Here is a 17,845-nt window from a genome sequence, read left to right on the forward strand (position 1 = left end):
ATTCAGCTCAGACATTTGGAACAGTTAGCAGGATAAAGTCCAGCGAACGAAGAGAGTACCCATCACATTTCTGAACAATACAAATGCCCAAATAAAAATGGTAGTAAAGCCAAAATGGCTTTGTAAATAAAAGTATACCAGTGACTGAGCCTAACAGTGACTAGAGAAGGCCAGCCAACCCTGGTATATAAAGTACAGTGGTGAGAAAGGGTTTTGCAGTTTAAAATAAATCTCAATGCTCCATGGTAAAGGGTGTCAATTGATCTCGAAAACTGAGCGGAAGCTTTCCTATAAAATATCCCCAGAGTCTAGTATAGGCATAAATGTAGCTGATACTAGCCTCCCGGCTTCAGAACAGGTAGAACTGTGGGTGCACTGGCAATGTGACATTTGCAGTTCTGTGATATTTTAATACTGAACACGACACCTTGCTGGACAAGGGAGATATAGTGCCCTAGATACAAGAACGTATTCAACTGTTTGCACACGATAGACACATGTACTTTCCCAGGGGTGAGTTCAGTTCGATTCCTTTGAGGTGTGTTTGCTCCCTTTCTATGGTGTGGCCTGATCGATATGGGCGTGACCATTTTTGAAATCTCTAAACTCCTGTAGCACACCGTAACACAATCGCCCTCTGGACCACCATAACCACAACGTTCTTCAACTGGTTGTTCAGTACAGTACCAACTCCATTGAACTAAACGTTGCACACCGTTATGTTGTACTAAACATACCCCAGGTGAGTCACTGACTGCTCATGGTCAAGTAAAAGTAAGCACATGTCCTGGGAATGACTGCCATCTGGGTTATTCTCAACAGTAACATAAGTGCATCTGACCTTTTGTCTTTAAAGGAGTGTTGTATTTGAGAGTAACCCAGATGGCAGTCATTCCCAGGACATGTGCTTACTTTCCCAGAACTCACTTGGGGTATGTTCAGTGAACAGAATGGTGTGCAACGTTTAATTCAATGGAGTTGGTACTGTACTGAATGACCAGTTGAAGAAAGTTGTGGTTATGGTGGCCCAGAGGGCTCCCGAGTGGCACAGCGGTCTAAGGCACTGCATCTCAATGCAAGAGGTGTTACTACAGTCCCTGGTTCGAATCCAGGCTGTATCACACCTGGCCGTGATTGGGAGTCCCATAGGGCACATAAGGCGGTGCACAATTGGCCCAGCGTCTTCTGGGTTTGGCCGGGGCAGGCCGTCATTGTAAAGTAGAATTTGTTCTTAACTGACTTGCCTAGTTAAATTTAAAAAATCAACACATTTAAAATACATTGAGGCCAATAACATATGGAGCAGGTAGATCTGATTTTGTGTCCCCCTAAGGACCGAGTCAATGGTAATTTGATTTTGGCAGTGGTGGAAATGAGGGGGATTCAGGGAGTGAATTATTTCAGCATTAATTTCGAACCCAGATGACCCTTTGTTGGTTTTTTTCAGTGAATCCAGTACATTTCCACCATTGGACAGGCCTATAAGTTACACTGAATAAGAACATTTTATATTTTCATTATTGTAGTGTACACAAGTACCGTGTAAATAATGTTTGTTTTTTTAGCTTTTGTGGTTTCACTAGGCATTTACATTTATTTATTTATGTTTTACCCGCCTCCACACTCCATAATGGGAGGACAACTTCATTATTTAGATGTATTTTAAAAACAGGGTGTTTCAGATAAAGAGTCAGTAGAGTGGGTCAAATATACAGCGCCTTTGGAAAGTATTCAGAATCCTTGACTTTTTCCACAGTTATAGCCTTATTCTAAAATTGATTCAATATATTTTCTCTGAAATCTACACACAATACCCCATATTGACAAAGGGAAACGTTTTTTGAAATTTCTGCACATTTATTATAAATAAAAAAACAGATACCTTATTTACATAACTATTCAGACCCTTTGCCCTGAGACTCAAAATTCTGCAGCATTGAAGGTCCCCAAGAACACAGTGGCCTCCATCATTCTTAAATGGGAGAACCACCAAGACTCTTCCTAGAGCTGATCGCCCGGCCAAACTGAGCAATCAGGGGAGAAGGGCCTTGGTCAGGGAGGTGACAAAGAACCCAATGGTAACTCTGACATAGTTCTAGAGTTCCTCTCTAGAGATGGGAGAACCTTCCAGAAGGACAGCCATCTCTGCAGCACTCCACCAATCAGGCCTTTATGGTAGAGTGGCCAAAACAAGAGATGACCAGACTGGAGAAGACAGGATAGAATGGAACGGAACGGGACAGGAAGGATGTGCCATATTTGATCTTGTCTGGGGTTGCCTGGGGGAGTGTAGGATAGGAATGGTTCCCAGATTGTGTTAAAGTTGTTATTTTGTTTGAAGGTGGATCTCTCCAGGGAGGCCAGGTCAGACAGTAAACTAAGCCTGTGTATGGTTGGAACATTGGATCTGGTTTTCCAGTTTAACAGTATCACTTTTTTTGAAGATTGTTAATGAAATTAATAGGAACAGTTTTTTGTCCTTGGGGATAGCAAAAACACACGGGACGTCATCATCAAAGTAATGCAGTATACAGAGTGATTGGGGATGCAGGAATTGTAATATGGAGGACGTTTGAGAGAATGTTTTTTCCCAGTAATTCTCAGATGGGACAAAACCAGAATGCATGGAGATGAGTGTCTGGAAGGTATTTTTGGCAGAATGGACACAGAGGTGAATCAACAAGCCCCATTGGTGACAACATTCTATTGGTGTAGTGGAATCTATGTAGGATTTTTGATTTGTTTTGGCTAAAGACTTCCAATTAAATTGATTTATGGGGAGGATCTCTGATTTGCCCCAATTAATCTTATATCCTGATATACTGTACTACCTAATGTGTTGATTGTCGAGAGCAAGTGTTCTAATGATCAATCGGGTTCTTGTACGAACATTAGAATATCATCAGCATAGACACTTATTTTGTGAGTTGTTTGGGGGATCGGACGCCTATGATTGAACTGTTTTGGCAAACAGCAGCAGCCAAGGGTTCAAGAATTTTTTTTAAACAGAAGTGGAGACATTGGACAGCCTTGTCTGGTCCCATTTAGTAATTTGAACACATATGAGATTATATTATTGGTATATACGGAGGCTTGTGGTGAGCAACAGTTGAAGTCGGTAGTTTACATACTTAGGTTGGAGTCATTATAACTTGTTTTTCAATTACTGCACAAATTTCTGGTTAACAAACTATAGTTTTGCAGGTACAAAAGTAAATATATCCACAGTAAAACGAGTCCTATATCGACATATATTCGAGTCCTATATCGAAAAATGCCTTGTGTCATGCACAAATTAGATGTCCTAACCGACTTGCCAAAACTATAGTTTGTTAACAAGAAATTTGTGGAGTGGTTGAAAAACGAGTTTTAATGACTCCAAACTAAGTGTATGTAAACTTCCGACTTCAACTGTATGCACTAAAACCGAATTACTCAAGTGCCAAGTTCAGGAAGGTCATATCGACTGTCAGCTGCCTTCTCTGCTTCCAACGTCACTAATGCGGTAGGAATATCGGTTTGGGAAGCGAGATACGGAGTGAAATTAGCGAAATTCGTTGGAAGTTAGCGCAGTATATATAGTAGTTTGGAATAAAATACTTTGGAGATGGAATTAATATTTTCATTTTGGTTACGTTACCTTCAATGTTTTTAATAGAGTGGATTACCAACATTTCCTTGTTATGTTTAAGCATATTAGTCAAGAAATTCCCGGATTTATCCTCGAGTTCAGGGTCATTTTGTTGCGTTCTCATAATTAAAGCCTCTGTTTCTGCAGAAATAATTCAATTAAATTTGAGTTTGGCCTGTAATAGTCGCTTATATCATCCGTTTGAGTAGATGTAAAGAGGGTATCAAGCTCCTTGACAATTTTCGCAAATTCTACTTTTTTTATTTTCCTTTTTATTCTTTGCTGAGCAGAAACATATTTTTTCCTCTAAGTACAACTTTTGCAGTTTCTAAGAGTAGTGTCGGCGTACATTCAGATGTGCTATTAAATACACTTGGAAATTATTTGAAATTACTGAAATACACTGGCTCAGATACACTCCCATGCATTTAAACTCAATGAATTTGTTCCATTTCCCATTAAAATGAGTATCGAATTTGGAATCTGATAGAAGCAAGGTGTGAAATTTCCATATTGAAGGATGACGTTCGGAGTTGATGGTTAAAACAAGGCTGAACAATGCGTAATCGGAGGTGCTACTCGAATGAATTTGGGGTTTGGAAATTTGGGATTGCAAAAATGCATTACCGATGAAAAGGTTTATACGGGATTACGTTTTATGATGAGGTGAGATACAGGTATACTCTCTCTCGTCCGGATTGAAGTGACGCCAAATATCCACCACACCTTGTTTTACCATGTAGCTTTTAATGGTTCCTGGAGCGCTTGTTAAATGCTTGTGCGCACTGCCGTGGGACTTCTCAGCTAGTGGATCAATAACAGCGTTAATGTCTCCTCCAACTAGAATTCTGGAGTTGGTAAAATCTTGTAAATGCTTTAAGATTAAATGGACAAATTGAGGATAGTCAGTTTTGGGACCATATACATTCAGCATGGTGTATGATTGATTGTTGATTGTACCATGAATTAAAATGAAGCACCCTAAAAATATATTCGTTTAAATGGTGTTTCTTTGTTGATGAGGATAGCGACCCCTCTGCTCTTGGAGTTAAAGGAAAAATAACACATCTGGCCAATACACTTTATTTCTAATGTTTCATGTTCAAGATCAGTTAGATGTGTTTCTGGTAATAAACAAATATCTGATTTGACCAGACTGAGAGTGATGTCTTTTATTATTTTATTTGGTAACACTTTATAACCTTTCATGAATAAGCATTTATACACCATTAATAAATAATAATTTCATTATTTGTTAAAATTGATAAAGCATTTATAAACATTTATAAAACCGCAAAATGGATTGTTCATGAAAGTTATTAAGTATTACACATTATTTGGCTAAAAGATATAGCCTATTTGTAAGTAATATAGCTAGGTCAATATGTATCATGTTGGTTTCTGAACTGGTTCTAATCTGGTTCCAAAAGAGAAACCTTCAGGACACCTGCTTAAACACACAAATTCTCACACATGACAAAACATCCACATGGTCAGAGGTTATTAAGGCTATTTAAGGAGACACCTGCACCCCTTCTGTCCAGACACCAACGAAGCAACCATGAAGGTGATGATCGCTCTGCTTCTGAGCACTTTGTGCTTTGAAGTCCTCAATGCCCAATGCCCAGAAGCCAATGCGTTGAAAGACGCAGATGGCGTGAAGCTTTGCGCACGTATGTTCGAGGACAGTCACTATTATTACGAGCAGAGTTGTGGGGGAGAGTACCTTGATGCTTACCCAGGTGAGGACGTCCCTATCATCCCATGGCGCTGGAACAACCGCATCTCTTCCTTGGTGGTGTCAAGAGGTTGCAGCCTTACTGTTTGGAAATACACCAAGAAGAGAGGAAGCAAATCTAAATTCGGTGCTGGAATCAAATATCGCCTCAAAGAAACGATGCAAGGTCTTTTCGGCGATTGGGAAAACGACATCTCTGCATACTACTGTGTGTGCTAGAGGCCAACATCATCACGTTCACCAGACACTTCTACCCATTTCTCAGAATTGTTATGCGCAATTAGCCTGAGGACGAGTTTAGAGATCATGCAAGAAGAGAATCTGTCAGCAGGAGAGTCTGCCAACAGGAGAGTCTGCCAATCAAATCAGAGACTATGTTGAGTGCATGATAATGATATCCTGTGTCTGGAGAATAAATGTATTTCTGCAAATCATCTTTGGGCCTATGTGAATTTATTTCAGGGAAAATGTTTTGTCCATGTCAGTTCATAATAACAGGCCTTAAAACAAAGTATCCCTTTTAAAAATGTGTTTTGAATGTATTCATTGTCTAAATGTTAAGGGAAATGGCCAGTCAGCAAAGAAAACAAGTTTAAAATGCACCAGAATAGTCTCAGGTGTAATCTGAACACGTTAGTGTCTGACAATGGGCCGTCATTATCGTCTGCAGAATTCATTCAGTTCAGTGTGAAGTATAGATTTTAGCACAATATATAACAATAAAACATAATAATAGAGTTAATTTATATAGCAAAAAAAGTGCATGTAGTGCTTGGGCTGGAAAATGCTCTTCAACAAAGGTTGGTGCCATCCAACTCCGGTGGGCTGCACAAAGGCCTAGCCCAGAACAATTATATCATCAACAAGTGTACATAAACTGCTGTTATTTAACCTCTAAACATCTCAATGACTCACCAGCTGCTTGGCCCTCTGTGGCAACTTCCATACATGGTATGATATATCATTACACCATGGTCTAGACCCCTCAAACTTAAATCTGGACCTCAAAGCCAGTTCCCCTCTAATCAGGGACTGATTTAGACTTGGAACACCAGGTGTGTGCAATTAATTATCAGGTAGAACAGAAGTCCAGAAGGCTCCGGACCTCGTAGGGTCAGAGTTCAGTACCCCTGGTCTAGACTCTAGAGTAAAAGTTTCATAAAATAACATGAATTCAATAAAAAAAATCACCATTTAACAGAACACATTTCTGTGGGCAAACTATCCACCTCTGCCCCAGCAGCAGAGAAAGGGTTAGTGTAGAAGGGCTAGCTGGTTGGGCTGGTTGGAGCCCACTACTTGCAGTGAGACGACCAATTAATGCAGGAAAACACCTGCTAATGAGACGCTTGGCATTCAACTATGAGGCAGCCACTGTGCCCCCTGCTGTTGTCTGGCAACCCTGCAAGCCCTGCTGGAGATACTGACAATCCAGGCAGTACTATGAGTTACTGGGAGCTTACTGTAACTGCACCTTGAGAGATTTCACTTCACATGCTATATCAGACTGTCAGGATCCCTAGCCGCACAATGAATTATGATAATAGGCTAGCTATATGGTATTAAACATTCCGTATTACACTCCATCAAGAGTATTTTAAGATAACGATGATATTCTCTCCCTTCAATCCCAACAGATAAAATGTGTAGAGTCTTGTGTAATCTTGCAGGTACATATTTGTTGTGGGAGTATGTGGGAAAACAACCACTGGGCGTATCTCTCATGACACCAGTCCTGCCTAAGGCTCTTGGTTACACGCAGATCACTGGCTTAAATAATTAACTCCAATAAGCATTACCCAAATTTGCAAGAAAAATTATTACGAGAAAAAAAGTACAACCTTTACAACAAAATTACAATCTCCTTTCCAAAGAACGATCTAGTTGTCTAAGGTAAACAGATCAAATGCTAGTCTAATTGATGACAAGCAAATGATAAAGAAAGGAAGGTCACACCCCATGTCGCCTGCTACTACTGTTGCATTGAGCCCAACATGGGGGTAGAAAGACAGCTAATTATAAGAGGAGGCAACCTATTCAAGCACTCCTCCCCATCTTACCCCTAATCTCTCTCCGTTTGGAACTCTAAGTGGGTGGAGTGTGCCTTGTTCAACTATCACACCTCAACTGTAGAACCCTGGACCTACCAACCCGTCTGTCTTGTTTTTGCAGTAAGTGGCTAATTAGACTCTTTGAATTAAATTGTGTTGATGTTTATGTGTTGTAGACCATAGTGACAGTGGCATTGTGTTTTGGTAAATAAAACATACATTTGGCTGTGTTCTGATATAGGCAAATAATTCTAAAGTTGTACATATTTTATGTAGTACAGTCCATTAAAGTGCAGGTCATGTTTTGTAAATGTTCATGTCAAAAACAAAAGTAGTTTTCATCATCAGTTCATTCAGTTGTCGATGAAAGAAAATACTGAGAAAATAAACTGCAGTTAAGTTGAGATGTTTCACTGCCCTCTGAATGGGCATAGTGGGCAACGGTCATCAAGAGACAAACCGCTACATGATTACCAGCAACAAAATTGGGCATTGTAAATGGAGGGATGAGAGAGGTGGTTGTTATTTTCTTTATTTCAAATGCAATGTGTAAGAGAACGAATGCTACTTTTAATCATCACAAATACAGTACGATCCTCATTAAAGGATAATAAGTGTTAAGCAAATGTCATTTACAGATACATATACAGATACAGAGAAACAAGTGAGGTGCCCCCTGGGTAATGCTGCTGCCTATGCATGCCCCTCCCTGCACCTCTCCCTCTGAGGCCCTCACTGTAACACTTCCAGCTGAGACCCAGGCAGCAGAAGGAATAACAAGCACATGAAACCATTACACACTATCTCTTTGGCATGTATGTATTATTGGAAAATGGCACTACCCGTGTAACGGATTTTAAGAAAAGTGTGATTTTGCATTAACATAATGCATGATCTACAAACAGTTGGACCAGGCTGAGGTACAGCGAGAGGAAGCAGGATGTCCAATAACATGGCTAAGATTGCAGATGCTCGCAAGACAGTGGAACAGCTGAAACTGGAGGTCAACATTGAAAGAATGATGGTGAGCAGCGAATGGTTACAGGGCATACGCGCTGGAGTACCAGTAGTAGATTATATCTCTTCATGTTACCGAATAAACTGTTGATTATCAGTAACTACATTGTAAATAGAGCACATTGTCTTCTTCCCCACTCTCCAATTTTTTTATCTTTGTCTTTGTTAACCATGTTTTATATGTGCAGGTGTCCAAAGCAGCAGCTGATCTAATGGCCTTCTGTGAGGCTCATGCCAAGGAGGACCCGCTGGTGACACCAGTGCCATCCTCTGAGAACCCCTTTCGGGAGAAGAAATTTTTCTGTGCAATACTCTGATCCCCACACTTATAACTCCAAGTTTTGTGTCATTATTAGCAAGAATTAATTGCCAGTTCTAAGGAATACATCTGATAGTAACAGTGAAGAACACTTGAAAATGTTGGTTTTGTTATGCCTAGTCAGGGTGATGATTTTGTATTTAAAAACCTGTATAGTAAATGCTTTAAATATTTATCTGGATTGATCTGATTGACTGAAATAAACATTATTGATGATGGGAGCAAATTTCATTTGAGTCTGGCATTTACACTGGCCTCTCCCTTCCAGCAAACACCTCCCTGAAAGTAAGACATTAACTGAAATTGCGCCTAAGTCCTCCTAAAAACAGCAATACTCTACTGTAAAATGCCTGACATCAGAGTTCTATGACCCTTTTCAGAGGTTACACAACAGTGTTGAACAGGGCTGTTCAACTCCGGTCATGGAGGGTGATGCCACTTCTGGTTTTCATCCTCTCCTTCTAATCAGGGAATAATTCAGACCTGGGATACCAGGTGAGTGCAATTAACTACCAGGTAGAAACAAAAAACAGAAGTGTTTCAGCCCTTCAGGACTGGATTTGAACAGCCCTGGTATAGAAAAGTCAAATTTCGGTTCTTTTGAAATTGACAACAAAATAGCTACCTGCCTTCAGAAAGTATTCATACCCCTTGACTTATTCCACTTTGTTGTTACAGCCTGAATTATTTGTTATATTTTTTATTAAACCTTTATTTAACCAGGTAGGCTAGTTGAGAACAAGTTCTCATTTGCAACTGCGACCTGGCCAAGATAAAGCGTAGCAATTCGACACATACAACAACACAGAGTTACACATGGAATAAACAAAACATACAGTCAATAATACAGTAGAACAAAATAAAACAAAAAGTCTATAAACAGTGAGGGCAAATAAGGTAAGTTAAGGAAATAAATAGGCCATGGTGGCGAAGTAATTACAATATAGCAATTAAACACTGGAATGGTAGATCGGCAGAAGATGAATGTGCAGGTAGAGATACTGGGGCGCAAAGGAGCAAAATAAATAAATACCAGTATGGGGATGAGGTAGGTCGATAGATGGGCTGTTTACAGATGGGCTATGTACAGGTGCAGTGATCTGTAAGCTGTTCTGACAGCTGGTGCTTAAAGCTAGTGAGGGAGATGTGAGTCTCCAGCTTCAGAGATTTTTGCAATTCGTTCCAGTCATGGGCAGCAGAGTACTGGAAGTAAAGACGACCAAAGGAGGAATTGGCTTTGGGGGTGACCAGTGAGATATACCTGCTGGAGCGCGTGCTACGAGTGGGTGCTGCTCGGGTGACCAGTGTGCTCAGATAAGGCGGGGCTTTACCTAGCGGAGACTTGTAGATAACCTGTAGCCAGTGGATTTGGCGACGAGTATGAAGCGAGGGCCAACCAATGAGAGCGTACAGGTCGCAATGGTGGGTAGTGTATGGGGCTTTGGTGACAAAACGGATGGCACTGTGATAGACTGCATCCAGTTTGTTGAGTAGAGTGTTGGAGGCTATTTTATAGATGACATCACCGAAGTCGAGGATCGGTAGGATGGTCAGTTTTACGAGGGTATGTTTGGCAGCATGAGTGAAGGATGCTTTGTTGCGATATAGGAAGCCGATTCTAGATTTAATTTTGGATTGGAGATGTTTAATGTGAGTCTGGAAGGAGAGTTTACAGTCTAACCAGACACCCAGGTATTTGTAGTTGTCCACGTATTCTAAGTCAGAGCGGTCCAGAGTAGTGATGCTGGACGGGCTGGCAGGTGCCGGCAGTGATCGATTGAATAGCATGCATTTAGTTTTATTTGCGTTTAAGAGCAGTTGAAGGCCACGGAAGGAGAGTTGTATGGCATTGAAGCTCGTCTGGAGGTTAGTTAACACAGTGTCCAAGGAGGGGCCAGAAGTATACAGAATGGTGTCGTCTGCGTAGAGGTGGATCAGAGAATCACCAGCAGCAAGAGCAACATCATTGATGTATACAGAAAAGAGAGTCGGCCCGAGAATTGAACCCTGTGACACACCTATAGAGACTGTCCGATTTGACACACTGAACTCTATCAGAGAAGTAGTTGGTAAACCAGGCAAGGCAATCATTTGAGAAACCAAGGCTGTCGAGTCTGCCAATAAGAATTTTGTGATTGACAGAGTCGAAAGCCTTGGCCAGGTCGATGAATACAGCTGCACAGTAATGTCTCTTATCGATGGTTGTTATGATATCGTTAAGGACCTTGAGCGTGGCTGAGGTGCACCCATGACCAGCTCTGAAACCAGATTGCATAGCGGAGAAGGTACGGTGGGATTCGAAATGGTCAGTAATCTGTTTGTTAACTTGACTTTCGAAGACCTTAGAAAGACAGGGTAGGATAGATATAGGTCTGTAGCAGTTTGCGTCTAGAGTGTCACCCCCTTTGAAGAGGGGGATGACCGCGGCAGCTTTCCAATCTTTGGGAATCTCAGACGATACGAAAGAGAGGTTGAACAGGCTAGTAATAGGGGTTGCAACAATTTCTGCAGATATTTTTTTGAAAGAGAGGGTTCAGATTGTCTAGCCCGGCTGATTTGTAGGGGTCCAGATTTTGCAGCTCTTTCAGAACATCAGCTATCTGGATTTGGGTCAAGGAGATATGGTGGGGGCTTTGGCGGGTTGCTGTGGAGGGTGCCGGGCAGTTGACCGGAGTAGGGGTAGCCAAGTGGAAAGCATGGCCAGCCGTAGAGAAATGCTTATTGAAATGTTCAATTATAGTGGATTTATCGGTGGTGACAGTGCTTCCTAGCCTCAGAGCAGTGGGCAGCTGGGAGGAGGTGCTCTTATTCTCCATGGACTTTACAGTGTCCCAGAACTCTTTTGAGTTAGTACTACAGGATGCATATTTCTGTTTGAAAAAGCTTGCCTTAGCTTTTCTAACTGCCTGTGTATATTTGTTTCCTAACTTCCCTGAAAAGTTGCATATCACAGGGGCTATTCGATGCTAATGCAGAACGCCACAGGATGTTTTTGTGCTGGTCAAGGGCAGACAGGTCTGGAGTGAACCAAGGACTATATAAATTCCTAGTTCTACATTTTTTTGAGAGGGGCGTGCTTATTTAAGATGGTGAGGAAGGCACTTTTAAAGAATAGCCAGGCATCATCTACTGACGGGATAAAGGTCAATGTCATTCCAGGATACCCCGGCCAGGTCGATTAGAAAGGCCTGCTCGCAGAAATGTTTCAGGGAGCGTTTGACAGTGATGAGGGGTGGTCGTTTGGTTGCAGACCCATTACGGATGCAGGTAATGAGGCAGTGATCGCTGAGATCTAGATTGAAAACAGCAGAGGTGTATTTGGAGGGCGAGTTAGTTAGGATGACATCTATGAGGGTGCCCGTGTTTACTGATTTGGGGTTGAACCTGGTAGGTTCATTGATAATTTGTGTGAGATTGAGGGCATCAAGCTTAGTTTGTAGGATGGCCGGGGTGTTAAGCATGTCCCAGTTTAGGTCACCTAGTAGCACGAGCTCAGAAGATGGGGGCAATCAATTCACATATGGTATCGAGGGCACAGCTGGGGGCAGAGGGTGGTCTATAGCAAGCGGCAACAGTGAGAGACTTGTTTCTGGAAAGGTGAATTTTTAGAAGTAGAAGCTCAAGTTGTTTGGGTACAGACTTAGATAGTAATACAGAACTCTGCAGGCTATCTCTGCAGTAGATTGCAACACCGCCCCCTTTGGCAGTTCTATCTTGTCGGAAAATGTTATAGTTAGGAATGTAAATTAAATTAAACATTTATTCAATCAGGTTTTTTTTCTCTCACCCATCTAAGCACCATACTCCATGATGACAAAGTTTAAACCTGTTTTTAGTCATTTTTGCACATTTACTGAAAACGAAATACAGAAATATTTGACATACATTTACACAAGTATTCACACCCCTGAGTCAACACTTTGTAAAAGCACCTTTGGCAGCGATTACAGCTGAGTCTTTCTGTGTGTCTCTAAGAGCTTTGCACACCTGGATTGTGCAATATTTGCCCATTATTATTTACTCAATTCTTTAAGCTCTGTCAGATTGGTTGTTTCAGGTATTGCCATAGATTTTCAAGTAGATTTAAGTCAAAACTGTAACTCGGCCACTCAGGAACATTCACTGTCTTCTTGGTAAGCAACTCCAGTATAGATTTGGCTTTGTGTTTTAGGTTATTGTCCTGCTGAAAGGTGAATTAATCTCCTTGTATATAGCGGGAAAGAAGACTGAACCAGGTTTTCCTATATGATTGTGCCAATGCTTAGCTCCATTCCGTTTATTTTCTATCCTGAAAAACAATTACAAGCATACCATAACATGATGCAACCATCACTATGCTTGAAATTATGGAGGATGCAACTCAGTAATGTGGTTTATTGGATTTTCCCCAAATGTATTCAGGACAAAAAGTGAATTGCTTTGCCACATCCTTTGCAGTATTGCCTTAGTGCCTTGTTGAAAACAGTATGCATGTTTTGGACAATTATTTATTCTGTGCAGGCTTCCTTCTTTTCACTGTCAATTAGGTTAGTATTGTGGAGTAACTACAATGTTGTTGATCCATCCTCAGTTCTCTTGTCACAGCCAATAATCTCTGTAACTGTTTTGAAGTCACCATTGGTGAAATCCCTGAGCAGTTTCCTTCCTCTCCGGCAACTGAGTTAGGAAGGACGCCTGTATCTTTGTAGTGACTGGGTGTATTGATACACCATCCAAAGTGTGATTAATAACTTCACCATGCTCAAAGGGATATTTAATGTCTGCTTCTTTAAAAAAAAAAACATCTACCAATACTGTAGCTGCACTTCTTTGCGAGGCACTGGAAAACCTCCCTGGTCTTTGTGATTGAATCTGTGTTTGAAATTCGCTGCTCGACTGAGGTACCTTACAGATAATTGTATGTATGGGGAACAGAGATTAGGTAGTCAATCAAAGATCACATTAAACACTATTATCAAAGACGGAAGTGGTAACCCAGACATGTCACAGGGGCTGTAAAGCTGAAGCACCCATTTGAACTATCTTGGGTTAGTTATAAATTATTGGCTAGTATTGCACACAGAGCGAGTCTATGCTACTTATTTTGTGACTTGTTAAGCAAATGTTTACTCCTTAACTTATTTATGCTTGCCATAACAAAGGGGTCAAATACTTGACTTAAGACATTTCAGCTTTTCATAATTAATTGGTACAATTTTTGAAAATGGGGTAGGGGGTATTGTGTGTAGGCCAGTGACCAAAAAAATCTAAATTTAAACCATTTTAAAATCAGGCTGTAACACAACATAATGTGGGGGGGAAAAATCAAGGGGTGTGACTACTTTCTGAAGGCACTGTATATTACTAGATCAAACTGTTTGCATATGGAACCAGTATTTATTAGCCTATTGAAGTAGGCATAAACACTGCAGGTGTCTCACATAATTCCATTGATGCACTACAATGATCAACAAAAAATACATTAATTTCATAAATAGATCATTAAAATAAGCATACCATGTGTTTCCATTTGTAATTAGAACCCTGGGGGCTGTGCTCATTGGTCGCAGTCAAGTCATGCAGAGCAAGCAAATGCAGCGTCACATGATGCTTTCAATACAGGTAGACGAGCAGGTGTGCACAGTGTGCGGACAGGTAGGCTACTGTTATTGCAATTCATCACAACTAACAGGATTCACTGATTTGAGAGGGAGCAGTCGCCCAACTGCTCTGTAACAACAAACAAGGTATGCACATTTTAAACTTTCTCTGGATTGTCATGGTTGTTTTGTATACAGTTTATTAATAGTGGAGAAAAACAGTGTTCTTTCATGATTGATGAGTAAGGGTATAAAGTCTCTGGTGTTAATCCGGTAACAGCCCATATGTCAACAAGTCTGACGGTTTCATTTATAGGACCAGACAGAAGAGGAGAAATACTCAAATTAAACTCAAAATCAACAATTCTTAGTTTTAATTGTGATGAGAACAGAAAATAAGGCAATATTTTATGCAATGTTGAAAGCGAATGCAAGGCGAACAGTCGAGAAAAACTTGTCTGACAGATAGCTTACCACTCCTCTTTTGTAGATCACACACACACACACACACACACACACACACACACACACACACACACACACACACACACACACACACACACACACACACACACACACACACACACACCCTCTGTCGAAACTAAAATAAACAGTAACCAACCAAAAGTATACAATACATTACACCAACAACCAAAAAATGAAAAGGATGGAACTCCAGCCTACTGTGATGCCTAATAAGTAAGTGACATCCCACCAGCATGACTTAAAGGACATCACCCGCACAACCAACTCTTGTTTTTTTCCACAGTACAGACAACATAGAAACATTGACCTATTATAAACAGCACATACATATTCAACTCAGTACAGCATTTTTATTAAAGGTCAAATTTGCTATGATCACACAAGTGCTTTTTTTGGGTCAATTATCTGACATGACTGGAAACTACACATTTTCTTGCCTTGGTCTCTCTCTTTACTATGCACCTCTAGGTTCTCTCTAACCATCTAGCTCTCTTTTGGACTGCACAAATGGATTTGCATTTTAATTTGCTTGACAAATGTCTTTAGGACATTTAGGACATCTATCTCCCGGATACACGGGAGTCATTGCCAGGACTCAATGCGTGTTCTTAATTGACCTCAAGATAAAAAAAACAAATATACTTTCATTCTGGATGACTGAATAAGCCTAGTAGAAATAATTTCCATCTGCATCGTTTAGCTCATACGCACCTTTTTTGGATATTTTATTAAAGTTGTGAAAATTGTAAAGTTGCTCAAACAATTACTCTCTGTGGTACTTTCTATTATCACAAAACAACTTGTTTATGATTTGTTTCTCATTTAATGTATCATTCATATTTCACATTTTTCAGTTTTGATAGGAGGATGGCCAACTTCAAGGGACATGCCCTTCCCGGCAGCTGCTTTCTGCTGTTAGGCCTGTGTTGGTCAGTGATGTACCCTCTCCGACACTGCTGGAGGAGGCGTCAGCCTAAAGGAAGACAAAAACTGCCCCTGTTCTTTAACAGAATCGACTTAACCGAGGGGACACTCATTATTTTCTTAGCCTTTGTGGGTGAGTGTCTTCCTTGGTGAACTTATTTGTACCACTCTCTCTTTCAGGATTTTACACTATGGAATCTCTCAACCACTTTTGACCGGGATGTTGTTCTGTCATTCTGTAGGCATCATGGCAGAGCAGTTTGTGCCAGATGGGCCCCATGGCCACCTGTACCTCAGAGAGACTAAGTCCTGGGTGAAGCTGATGAACTGGCAGCACAGCACAATGTACTTCTTCTTCGGCATCTGGGGAATTGTTAAAGTCCTCAGTATGTCACCGCTTCCAGTCCCACTTGGTCTTGACCGTCTTGCTCTCTCTCTGGCTTTTTTCATTGAAGGTACAGTGTCGAAAAGGTTGATTGTACATCTCTAGTCATTAGCAGACTTGAGGCGTATTTTAATTTGCAGGTATTCTTACCATCAGGATAATTGTTATAGTTATTACAAATAATATTTCCCTGCTCTTTGAACTGTAGACACTGACTAGATGTTATCGTCATGTTGTGTTAATATTCCAGGATGTTCCAATCCCCTCCAGGGTTTCTGTTTTACTTCCATGTGCACATGCGCCCTCCTCTGGATACCCACATCCACTCCCTGCTGTTTGTGGCAGTGTTTGGTGTGGCGGCCAGCACCCTGTTGGAGGTGTTCATGCGAGATAACATCCTACTGGAGCTGCTCAGGGTCAGCCTAACCATCCTGCAAGGCTCCTGGTTCTTTCAGGTAATACAGTAGCAAATCACCACCAAAAAAAACCACTTTCATTTTCAAACGAGTCGATCTCATGAATCACACTCTCACAGAGAAAAACTGAGCAAATATGTGTTTGTTCTTTCAGATTGGATTTGTGCTGTACCCATTAAACGGAGTACAGTGGGATCTGCAGGCACACGATAACACCATGTTCGTCACCATGTGCTTCTGCTGGCATCTAGCTGTGGCCCTGCTGATCGTTGGCATCAACTACTGGATGGGCTGGTGGTGAGCATCTTCCTTTATCCACGTTTCACCCATATGCTTTTATACCGTCTCCAAATAGGTCAGTTAACTTTATCCCTACAAGCACTGATTTGCTGACAGCTACGTTATTAAGGAAAAATGTGTTTACTATGACTGAGATGTGGTAATCCCACCTAGCTATCTTAAGATGAATGCTAAATGACTAAAATGTAAACGTCAGTTTAACTTGAATGAAATAAACTAAGTCATTACATTAATATAGCTTGGCTAAATTCACTGCCAATATGAGCCAACTTCCACCTATGGCTTCTTCTTCTCTGGTCCTAACAGCTGTGTACAAAGATGTGCAGGGAAGGGAGGTGACATAGAGATCGGGATGAGAAAGACATCCAGCTCCCAGAAGGCTCTGCTACAGGATTCCGATGAAGAGTAAGCAGATGGATCATGAAGTGTAACACAGGAGGTTGGTGGCACCTTAACTGGGGAGGACGGATTAGTGGTAATGGTTGGAGCGGAATAGTATCAATACACTACATCAACACACATGGAAGTGTTTGATGCCATTCCATTAGCTACGTTCCAGCCATTATTGAGCCGTCCTCCCCTCACCAGCTTCCACTGGTGTGTTCAGTAGTAGATCACTGTTATTGTTTTCTCCCCAATAGTTTTTTTTTGTCTGAAGTTTGGTTAACAGTTTTTTCCTGTTTGTATCAGTGCTAGCGTGTGTATTTTTTATTTTGAGTGATGATTTTCAATGAAATAATGAGGTGCATTGTTGAGTTCAGATTAAGGCCAAATTCATTGCAAATAAAATTATTTACAAATGCATGTAATTCAAAGTATAAAAGCTCATTTATGATTGTCAAGATAAGTGAAATGTACTTGCAATCTTTTGAGGTTTCTTTCCTGTAGTGAAACATTAACACCGGACATTGTTACCTGACAGCGTTTCCTCTCCTCTTAAGACAGTTTAAACATTTGCTCATCCCGCCTGTGGCTATAGAGCAACGTACTTCCTTCCAT

General features: G+C 40.9%; 3 protein-coding genes across 5 annotated transcripts; all 3 read left to right on the forward strand.

The window, feature by feature from the left end:
- The first annotated feature begins 5,150 nt into the window (after nucleotides 1-5,150).
- On the forward strand, nucleotides 5,151-5,803 carry LOC112231260 (syncollin). The gene has a single exon (XM_024397912.2). It carries the CDS (start codon nucleotides 5,193-5,195, stop codon nucleotides 5,586-5,588), a length of 396 nt encoding a protein of 131 aa, XP_024253680.1. The 5' UTR covers nucleotides 5,151-5,192; the 3' UTR covers nucleotides 5,589-5,803.
- Nucleotides 5,804-7,435: 1,632 nt separating this feature from the next.
- Nucleotides 7,436-8,973, forward strand: gng8 (guanine nucleotide binding protein (G protein), gamma 8). 2 transcript variants are annotated; one of them, XM_024397913.2, is made up of 3 exons: nucleotides 7,436-7,540; nucleotides 8,326-8,444; nucleotides 8,626-8,973. In XM_024397913.2, exons 2-3 carry the CDS (start codon nucleotides 8,361-8,363, stop codon nucleotides 8,752-8,754), a joined length of 213 nt encoding a protein of 70 aa, XP_024253681.1. In that variant the 5' UTR covers nucleotides 7,436-7,540; nucleotides 8,326-8,360; the 3' UTR covers nucleotides 8,755-8,973. The 2 variants fall into 2 exon arrangements, with proteins under 2 accessions (XP_024253681.1, XP_024253682.1); XM_024397914.2 differs by lacking the exon at nucleotides 7,436-7,540 and adding an exon at nucleotides 8,049-8,235.
- Nucleotides 8,974-14,346: 5,373 nt separating this feature from the next.
- Nucleotides 14,347-17,274, forward strand: LOC112231262 (transmembrane protein 45B). 2 transcript variants are annotated; one of them, XM_024397915.2, is made up of 6 exons: nucleotides 14,347-14,482; nucleotides 15,676-15,878; nucleotides 15,988-16,200; nucleotides 16,401-16,585; nucleotides 16,701-16,843; nucleotides 17,153-17,274. In XM_024397915.2, exons 2-6 carry the CDS (start codon nucleotides 15,689-15,691, stop codon nucleotides 17,253-17,255), a joined length of 834 nt encoding a protein of 277 aa, XP_024253683.1. In that variant the 5' UTR covers nucleotides 14,347-14,482; nucleotides 15,676-15,688; the 3' UTR covers nucleotides 17,256-17,274. The 2 variants fall into 2 exon arrangements, with proteins under 2 accessions (XP_024253683.1, XP_024253684.1); XM_024397916.2 differs by having other exon boundaries at nucleotides 15,988-16,131.
- Nucleotides 17,275-17,845: the final 571 nt, after the last annotated feature.

This window comes from Oncorhynchus tshawytscha, linkage group LG33, assembly GCF_018296145.1.
Source record: "Oncorhynchus tshawytscha isolate Ot180627B linkage group LG33, Otsh_v2.0, whole genome shotgun sequence".
In the NCBI taxonomy this organism is placed as follows: Eukaryota; Metazoa; Chordata; class Actinopteri; order Salmoniformes; family Salmonidae; genus Oncorhynchus; species Oncorhynchus tshawytscha.